This window comes from Anguilla rostrata, chromosome 13, assembly GCF_018555375.3.
Source record: "Anguilla rostrata isolate EN2019 chromosome 13, ASM1855537v3, whole genome shotgun sequence".
In the NCBI taxonomy this organism is placed as follows: domain Eukaryota; kingdom Metazoa; phylum Chordata; class Actinopteri; order Anguilliformes; family Anguillidae; genus Anguilla; species Anguilla rostrata.
This window is the reverse complement of record NC_057945.1, coordinates 23,059,338-23,069,828: the sequence shown is the minus strand read 5'-3', so window position 1 is coordinate 23,069,828 and position 10,491 is coordinate 23,059,338. Positions and strand designations below refer to the sequence as shown.

The window sequence follows — 10,491 nt, the reverse complement described above, 5'->3', positions numbered from 1 at the left end:
TGATGGATCATCCCTCAGTTGATCTAATATTCAGATATTTAATTTTTACATTTCATTATGATCATTTTAATAATTAATGACAGCAGATTACTGTACAGAGGAACCGTCTTGGTCATTTCAGTAACCACAAAGGGAACCCGAGAAAGTTAGTTGGTACAATATAAATAATGAGAAAGAAATACATTTGAATGTAATAACGATGAGGGCCTTCAGAGACTTTCTCTGAGCAGAGAAAACCTGTCTGTTTTTCCATTCAGTGTTCTATCTCTGGGGCACAGGTTTGTGTGGTGGATTCTCTGGATTCTTCAGCGACTGATGGCTTTGATGAAGACGCAGATGTCAGGCCTATGAAGCCTCCCTGACTTCTCTACAGTATACTTCTTTTTTAACATGGTGATTTTTCAATCAATAGTCAGAATCTTTTACCTGCATTTATTTAAGTAGCATTCAGCATCTCTACTAATTCAGTTGAAATGAAAGTAAATGCGTAAATTTTTCAGGGCGAAATCGAACACACAATATATTCCTTCTCTTCAAAGCAATCGCATCTGTGGTGCCTGATTAGATTATGGTAGCTGTAATGTCCATTCAGAAAAAAGGAAGAAAAAACTGTTCTATGCCACTTTATTTCTAAACAGTGGATCCTATATCTGTCTATGCCTATAGGCCTATAAGTTAGTGTTCAATGACAACTGCCAGACAGAAATTTTAAAAAATGGCTCAAAAACCTTTCTTTAATTTACAGATGTTTGGGGGTTTGTTTTTTCTTTAAGAAAGAGAAACCTTTATTGTGGTGCCTACTCCTCTGCATCTTTAAGAAAGGAAAGGCTGAGGAGAGGCAGCCGAGGTGCTGGCCTGCTCGCCCCAGATCTCTGTATGAATGTGCCGTTTGTATGTTGGGCTGTAAAAGGGGAAGTGATGAGAGAACACATCATAATTGGCAGCGCAGGCAGGGCATGCTGCCAGATGTGCCTCTTGTTCACTAAATCTGATTTGCTGCATGCTTAGAGAGGGGAGGGGGACTTTTCTCCTCCTCTCTCTCTTTCTCCCTCCTCTCTCTCCATCTTTCTCTTACCCTGTCCCCATTCTCACCACAAAGAAGCAACACAAAAGAAAAGCTTCGCTATTACACGGACTCTCTGCAGTAGCAGCCAATGGTCCAGCATTTAGCAGTCTTTGTAGTGCTGCCATCAGCTTCAGTGAATTGTCAGTATGACACCGTTCTGCCCAAGAAACAACATCGTGGTGTCAAAGGTTTAATTTCCGGCTCGATGCGCCGGTTAAGCCATAGAGCCTAATGCGGGATCACCATGAACACAGCTGCTGCAAGATAACAGTGAGCTTGGCCAAGAAGTTTCCTGGTACAACACATTAACCTGATATAAAGTGCTGTTTCACAATTCTATTCATATAGTAGAACTACCCACCATGTCAACCATACCATTCACTTTGCAGGCCTAATAAAGTCAGTCCAAAACCAAAATATGTGAACAGATGTTGATGTAATTTGCAGAGGTGAGAGCTAAACTGTGTGGCAGTGATTTGAAGCCGTTTCGCATTTCCACGGTGCAGAATGACACGAGGTCAGCTGCAGTTTCTATAGGACGCGCTCAAGTGTTAATCCACCTTCACAGTGTCAACTCCCACGCTTCCCTTGGCATTTCCTGTAACTTCTCACTGGTCTGCAGCAGCCTAGCCCCAACTCATACATCCACGCCTGGAATATCCATCCTCTCTCTTGCACCCTTACTCTCACTCGCTTCCTGGCCTTTTTTCTCCAGTAATTTGCTATCCTCACTCATCTCCGTTTTCCCACAAATCAGAAGATGGACCCATATATGTAAAAGCAAAAGTGGATTTTATAGTGTGGCAAGTGGAAACTGAACTGACAGGACTCGTTTGATCATCATTGGCTGAAGATGATGATGAACAGATAAAGACAAAAAAGTATTACATTTGAAATAGGAGCAGACTATATAATGCAGCGTTCATACTTAATATCACATTGATGAAAATACAAAGCCTTCCATACATGAATGACTGAATCAAGTAATAAAATCAGTCGTAGCGATCATGATCTTTCAGATAATCCAATGTGGGATCCATATGAAATGCACTTAGAAAAATAAACTCAGAAAAATGCAATCCATTCATGAGGAATGTACTTACAATTACATTTAAATAAATGCAATAGCATTTTTTCTAATGCTCTCTTAAAGACAAAAAACGAGTCGATATAACAAATGAAATTCAGAAATAGATACAATTTGCGATTGTTCAATATTGCACATATGCTGTTCCCTAATTTTTTTACCCAGGGAATTGAAACAGTTACTTACATTTCCCAGTGATTCAAAAGCAGTAGCTTATGAATACTCGATGCAAAGCTACTTCAGAGGAAAGATCAGTCGGTTCCCACCGAAAGACCATCCTGTTCACTGAGCAAATAAGCCTTCACAATACCCAGAATGTTCCGACTCTTTCATCCTAGTAACTCTTCAAAGATCTGATAAAAAAAAGGAACCAAACTAATGGGTCAAAACGAGTGTAATAACACTAAAATGGCGCATTCTTAACAAACAGCTGAAAGTACAAATTGAGGGCCATTTTCTCGGCCTGGGGGCGTGTATGATCACACTTTTTCTGCAGATGTCTAATACTCAGGGCCACAGATGGGAAAGGGGGGGGGGGCATATTTTGTGCCAGGCCTGAGAATTCATAGCTATAAGCCCTGCTTACACAGGAAGCAACAGAAATAAATGGAAAATTAAAAATGACACAAGCATGTCAAAGTGACCCCTTTCGTGGGATGAGTGTTTTCTCTCCTTGCTTTCAGTCACACGTTACATTCACAAAATTACAGCGTGAGAATTTAAACTCGCACATCTAGTGTTGGTTTCAGTTACGTAGCGGGTATAAAAATGTCTAAATTTAGTATGTTAAAAACTAACGGTATTCAGTTAATCATTACCAGTTCTGTAACCTGTAATGTTCAACAGATAATAAATGCTGTTTTAAAAATAATATAAGCCCATTTTCAGTCCAGATTTCAAAGCCATTACCAAGTTAAGGAGTTGTGTGCACTTCTGCTTCTCTCTGGCGCCAGGTCCCTATTGCATATAACATCCACAGTCCAACTCCTGAAAATAACTAGAAAGTTGACTGCAAGTCAAGATGACGCACATTCTTATTGGAGCACAGCAGAATCAAGGGAAGGTAGAATGGCTGGACAATACCGTGTTGCCCATTGTTCAATGCTGCTGGCCCAGGTGGTTATAAATAGGCTTGGCAGAACACCAAAGTTAGGCGTAAACAAGGATAAATTACACTTCTGCAAAACAACAAAGTGCCCAACAAGATAAAATTATCACTGTTCAATGTTAGATCTGAAAGAGTAACAAAACCCCTTGCTGTTTTGTTTCTCAGTTAGATAGAGTGGTGCAAATGCAAAACATTCTGGAGCCATTGGCACACTAAAATGTTGATTTACGGTGAGGAATGAGCTTTGAAAAAAATAAATAGTTTAAATCTCACAACAAATGTCCAGATACTTTCTCCTTACTGCTAAATGTAAATACATTTTCAGTGCGGCACTTTTATGTATGCATTTAAAAATATTGCAGGCATTATTACAATGCATATTTTAAAATTATTTATAATAGCTACTCTATGAATAGCAGCTCTTTGGTTTTGAAAACGTTTTACATTTTGCCACTGGAATGTGATTATTGAATGAAATATTTTCTATTATTTCTGACATATTGAAATGCTATGAGAAATGTAATGACAATTACAAATATTAATTTAATAAAAAACAGCTGTCTGTAATGTGTTCTTTCTCGTCTGGTGTCTGTTCCATTTCTGTTGATTTTAAATGGAATACAACAAAGTGTAGTTCTGATGGACTTTCCACAAAAAGCAGAAAGTTATTGTTTCTATGAAGCCGTTTTCAACTAAAATGACTTCTGCTTCTGTCCAGCATAGAGAGATTCAATGTTATATGGACCAACTGGGTTTATTTGTTGCCACATTCTGTTACACTATATATATATATATATATATATACATTATTAATTGACTAGTTTAGGCTGGGATTCAATCAACATTTGTCCTTGTCATTGACTAACAATTACTAAGAAAAATTATTTTTATTCATAAACAGTTTTGAAATTATTCAGCAATTACTATAACTCACCAAACTATGTTTGTGAATAAAAAGTAACATTTGTATTTACTTGCCGGTCAAGTTTAAGGACAAGTGTTGATTGAATACAGGCAATAGATGTATTAGCTGTGCATAGCAAACGTCCTCTCTAACATGCCTGGAGCCAGCCTTATGGTTAATGGTTTTGTTAATGGAATGAGCAGATTTTGGACCATAGCAGCTACATAAAACAGCAGCACATTATGTTACATTATAAAATGAGCAGGACATGCTAAATTACATTACAAAATAAATAGCTGTTTTTTATTTCAAATTGGTGAAACCCTATAGTGAACAGGGAAATTTCATTTTGTTATCCAGGAGTTCAGAAGGTAGCTCATTGCTGGTAGGGTCTGACAATGGTAAGAGCACTTAAAATGGCTACATGTGGCTAAATTTGGATGTGTTCCAAGTCATAGAAAGAACACTGACAGCTACACAGATATAAGAATCACTGTAATTATATCAGTTTTTAACATGGCAGCATATGCACCATAACCTGCCACTTTTTTCCTGCTAAATCAAGGTCCGCTTTGCAAGATCTTTTGAGGAAAAAGCTGGTAATGGTGTCATCAACCAAGCACTTGCAGACGTCTACTATGTCACAGCATTATGTGAAATTATTTCACAGAAAACAAGGTGGAGAAAGCGGTCGTGCTTGAGAGGTTTTTTCTTGTATTTTTTGATGTCTCAAACACAAGCAAACACACACACATACACACACTTAACATCAAACGCCGGGTTGTGTTCCATCACCCCAGTACTCATGGATTTACCACTGCTCTGTAAAACAGTCGGGAATTCGCTCTTAAATGATCTGCGTAACTGACACATCTGTCTGCTTGCTCTCAGGAGTGATGCTCTTTTCACTGGATTCCCAGTAAACCTGCAGGTCGCATCAGCAGGAGCCTGATGGATCGTGTTAGACAGTGGCTAACGCTTAAGGGACGCGGCGCAGGGCGTGGGGAACTGGCTTCGGTGCGAGTCGTGAAGCTGACGTGTAAAACGCGAGGATGACCCGAGCCTCGGAGGACCGCCTGGCTCTGGCCAAACTCAATCATCTCGCTGCTCCATTGACAGTGGCGTCCGCCCTGTGTGTGTGGGACCTCTGAGAAGGCAGCGGCCAGGTAACGTGGCGACACACAGGCCCAGGGCCCCTTGGACGCCTGTCGAGAAGCGCGCTGATATACGAGGTGTGTACGAGCGCTCTGGCTCAAAAGAGCTGTGAGAAGAGGCTGCTCTGACCCATGTTCTTAGCAGGGAGGTGTGTAAAGGCCAAGGACAGGGGGAGAGGGAGGAAGGCTGAGTGAGAGTGAGATAAAGAGACGGACAAAGAATGAGTAAAACAAAAAACCTTTTGCCAGCACTTCATTTATCACAATTGTTAAAAGGAAAAACAGGGCTAAAGAAAGGAGAGTGAGGAAGGGCTCAGCCTATACTGACACAGTGATGTATTTGTGTTAGCAGCTCTCTGGGTGATGTTTAGCCATACAGATTGCTTTCTAATGTTCTCATGGATCACTGCTCAGCGCTAAACGCAGCCCAGCTACGGTTGCAGACTGTCCCAGAACCACAGCTGGGAGTACTGTACAGCTGGGGCCTACAATGTGGGCAGCACCCTCAGGTGCAGGATCACATGACAGGAGGGACTCTATTGGCTTCACTCCATTGGACCAGTAATGTTTCTCAACCAATAATAGCAGAATGTATACGCTTGTGAAAACAATACTAACGCTACTACATCCAAAGTTATGGATGTGGATGAACACCTACTTGTGTTTTTGTTTTCTGGGTGTACAATCCTTAAATATTCTTTTAGTTGACTCATACTTGAACTTTGCCAACATCTCATCTCCTGCTGTCTTAATTACAAACCTGTCAAAGGAGTGGGGACATTTTTCAGTTTCCACTGAGTCATGTTCTACGAGAGGTGTTTAATTACTGCTCTGCTACAAGCAGGGACAATGTAGCCTAAAAATGGGCGGAGTCCAAAGTGCTGATCTGCTCATGTCTGCTCATTTTTTTGCTTCACACCTTCTTGAACTAAGTCTCTCTTGAAATAGAGGTGAGGTCCCGGTCACAGAGTAGTGCAAGATAAGGAAAGTGCCATTAGTGCTCACAAACCTTGAGATTTGTTTTACTGGCAGTGCTGTGTACTCAATCCTGATTGTGTCCTTGAAAAGTAGGTTGCGTATTGTTTAAAAAAAAACAAAAAAAATGAAGAGCACATTTTTATTTTCTTGTATTGTAACTGTAATTCGCATAATATATCCATGCAGCTGGAATTAGAAGTAATCACTGTGTTCACAACCATTTTTTCCCGAATCATCTGATGAAAGATGGATACCCCAGTAGAATGAACAAGTAAGCATCACTGATTGTAAATTATGGACCTTATGTATGCATTAATATAATTGAAGTGTAATTTGAGGCGGTCCAGGATTTAATGACCTATACAAAGCTCCTTCGTGAAATAGAGCCCTTTCCAGAAGGTGCCTCAGAAAGAACCAGCCCCCATCAGAGTGTGCTGTGTCAAAACTGGGAAAGAGCAAGAATGTTAATCTCAGGGGTCAAACCCTTTCATGTCCATGGCATTAGGGCAAGTCTCATTGATCACCATCTTTCATGGGGTGTCATGATTACAGAGGTAAGGCTTCACGTTACATAGGAGATGGGACAAGGGGATTGGGCGGGGTGAGGGGGACACGGGGGGGGGGGGTAGAAGCGTGGGCCGAGTTGGGTGGAAGGCCCCCCAAGGGGAAGGACTGGCCAGGATTCCCAGACAAACACAAACCCTATACTCACTCAGGGAGGGGAGGGAGGGGGGGCAGGAAATGAGGCAATGCATCCGTCCGCCAAGTCCCAGCAATAATCATGGTCAGGGGAAGCAAGGGGGGGTCACAAGAGGTCTCCAAGTGAGAAGGCAATCAGTCTTATCGCCTCCAAACAAAATATGGCCCCTCACCAAATTCTGTATGCAAGGAATGTGCACTTCCCCCAGCTTTGGTTAATGCAAGCATAAATAACAGAAAAGTATTTGTGCTATCCAGGGAGAGAGTCCTTAGCACTGGTGAACTTTAAAAGCAGCAAGTTCCGACGCATTGTGACCTTATCGTCGTCGCCATTTTGTAAAACTACGCACGTGAGAAACAATGCCCATCTTACCCCTGCTACTTACTGTGAGGAACATCATCACCTGCTGGCACAAAACCGAACCCGACACAGACGCGTCTCCCGGGCCAGCTCTCCTCCCCCCGTGGCTTTCGGCTAGCCAAGCAACAGCGACATGTCAGGGGCGCGACACCTGGCTTCCATTTCAGCCTTGAAAAAAGTTTTGAAAATAAATAATGAGCGGGCAAATTAGAAGCTAAGAAAAACAGGCAGAACAAAGCCCAGGGATCATTAAAGCACGCGGTGAACTCTGACACACTGCTCTTCTGAAACAAAAGCCAGTGCTACAGCTAAAGGAGAAAAATGCATCCAGATGTTATCGCTAGAAGAGGCAGAAAATGTGGAGCCCCCCCCCCCCCCCCAACCTACAAGCCTCATGGGCCACACGTGCTGTGAAAGTCAGAGGATCTCTCTCTCTGTTTCTTACACACACACAGGCCTGCCAGCACTGGGGGAGGGCAAGCTCAAGAATGCTGGTTATTGAAACCAGTCTTTACAAGCCCCTCCAAACTCCCCCGCCCCCACCCGCCAGCAATCCCTGGCTCCTAAGCCCAAAAGAGGGGGGGTTTGTTTTCTCTGCGAATGAAGCACAGCCTAGTCCAGTCCAGTCCAGCCCAAGCTCAGGGCCCCAGACAGGAAGGAAAAGAGTGGGCCAAGCTCAAGAATTTTGGTTGTGTTCTCCCCCCCCTTTCTCTCTCCCACTCTCTCTCTCTCGCTCTGTCTCTCTCCCTCCAAGAGTTGCACTCAACAAACTCTGCACTAAGGAGGCAGTGTAGAATTCACTCTCTGTGGCTCACTGGCACACACAACCACGCCCCCTCCCCCCTGGGATCAATCAGAGCACACAAGAGCCTCTCGCACACACTTCAGTGAGGTCATCTGTCTGGCAACTTTAATGACAACAAACCCCTTGATTTGTTCACTATTTTTCCCCTTCCTTTAAACAAGAAGTTGGCAAAGAGCTTCACTGTGGGATTTGAAGAGGGATTAAAAAATGTTTTGGAGCACTTCTCATCGTTAACCATTAAGAGTCGACTCTTCCAAGTTCTATTTCTTTCCTGAGCAGGAAAAACAAAACTGTTCCTAGGAGAGGTGTGATCTGGTCATTTTCCAAAGGTCCTCTTCATGAGTCTGCTATTTAAATGTGTCTCTGTAGTCTGTTAGCCACGACCCTGATTTCCCCTCCTAATGTTCCAGATATGAATACACAGTACATTATAGAGTGATCTATGAAATAGCACATTAAATGAAAACCCACTTACACAGGCTTGTATAAAGTGAACTACTAGAGGTGTCAGTGAATTCCATGCGAAGCAGTAAATATCTTCAGAGGGATGCCTAGTACCTTTAAGGAAATATTCTACACACAAAAGTAAAGCTATATGCACTCACTGATTTTAAGATCCTCCCAGATGAGGAACTTTTTAAAGACTTTAAAGATCTGCCTCAACGTTACTCTGTTGTCATGTTGCTTTTCCAGCTTAGTGGGCATCAGCTTTTGGCTGTGGGATAGGGCTGGTCTATGATGTAAATTTTAATGAAGTATTTACATGCTTAGTTTAAAAAAATCTGCTGATTCCATGTCTGTTGTGAAGACTCGCCGTTGGGCTGTTGGGATGGGTTTTTCTGAGCCTGCGCTTTGCTTCGCTGCCCTCGTCCGTAGGGTGAGCGGACGTCCTGGGACATGGGGCTCAGACGCCATGCAAAGAAAATATTCCACACTGCCTTTAAATTAACACCGCACTCTAACTGCAGTACAGTCAAAAAGCAGCCAATCCTTTTCCCTTTTAAAGGAAAGGCCCTTACAGTATTCCAACATATAATATCAATGTGTGGGGCATTGAAAAAATTCTGACCTCTGGAAATACTGACAATAAAATTTAATTAAATTATAAAAAAACAGTATAAAAACAGACTGAATCAAGCATATCAACACATATTACTTATGAGAAATGACAGAAAACTCATAAAATCATGTTTTAAAATGGGACCAGAGAAACCACTTAATTTATCGCACAGCCTCTAAAAATGAAGTTAAAAATATCACAGATGATTTGAGCAGTTAAAAATGACATTAATCTAGTGGATTTACTGCTTTACTACTCAAACTATGAAGGCACATGAAGGCTTTTCCCCCCTCGTTTTCCACGGATGTTGTCTTCGTTGGGACCTCACACCCGTGTGGTGTGGTGGTATCTCCCAGGCGTGATCGCTCCTGGGCCTGCGTCATCCAGAGACTCTCCGGGGGAAACTTATTACATACTTACTCAGCGAAAAAATGACCCGCTCTCAGCAAAAATGCTAGTTCAAAACCGCTGTTTAACTTTACGTAAATCCATATGCATCAGAAGCACTTCCACGAGCCTACAACTCTACTGACAAACACTCCATCACACCCCCCCCCCCCAGTTCTAGTTACCAGGAAACACACAAAACTTGGACAATGTTCTTCACCAAAGCTTCAGGACCCCCCCCCCCCAACTCTTGCCACTTGATCATGTTAACTTCATGTGAAGCTCATGGGTGTAAGAGAATAAAGTATAGGGGAGCACAGCACACAGCATGGATCCTAACTCAGACCCCAACAGTGTGCTGGAGAAAATGAATCACAGGGGCTGGTGGTTGGTTGTGGCTGAGGGTCGGCTCAGTTCATTGGGATAAAACATATGAGACAGAGATAAACAGAAACAGAGGGAGAAGGAGAGAGAAAGAAAGACGGGGAGGGAGTGAGGGAGAGAGAGAGAAAGAAAGAGAGGGAGGGAGAGGTAGGGAGAGAGAGAGAGTGAAAGGGAGGGAGGGAAGGAGAGACAGAAAGAGTGGGAAGGGGAGAGAGAGTAAGAGAGAGAGCGAGAGCGAGAGAGAGGGAGGGAGAGAGGGAGAGGGCGGGCCAGGCGCCAGGTCTTCCCCCTCAGGAGCAGGGCCCTGGGTCTCTGTGCTGTAGCTGCAGGCTGATCTTGTGCTGGTTGTCAATGCACTCCTTCAGCTTGTCCTCCGTCAGTGTCAGCCTCTGTTCCAGAATGGCCACTGTCTGCAGAGGGAGGGGTGACAACACAGCGTCACGTCAGAGAAAAAGAGCGCCAGAGAAATCCATGAATGCGTCTATTTTAGTGGCCCAA

The 10,491-nt window shown here is 42.9% G+C and overlaps 1 protein-coding gene across 4 annotated transcripts in view; it reads right to left on the bottom strand.

Annotated features, from left to right (window-relative positions):
* Nucleotides 1-9,240: 9,240 nt before the first annotated feature.
* poc1a (POC1 centriolar protein A) overlaps nucleotides 9,241-10,491 on the bottom strand; it is a 71,685-nt gene continuing 70,434 nt past the window's right edge. For all 4 annotated transcript variants that reach the window (XM_064304881.1, XM_064304879.1, XM_064304882.1 and 1 more), the window contains one exon: nucleotides 9,241-10,403. In XM_064304881.1, the coding sequence (XP_064160951.1) occupies nucleotides 10,284-10,403 (120 nt within the window). In that variant the 3' untranslated portion in view covers nucleotides 9,241-10,283. The remainder of the gene's footprint in view (nucleotides 10,404-10,491) is intronic.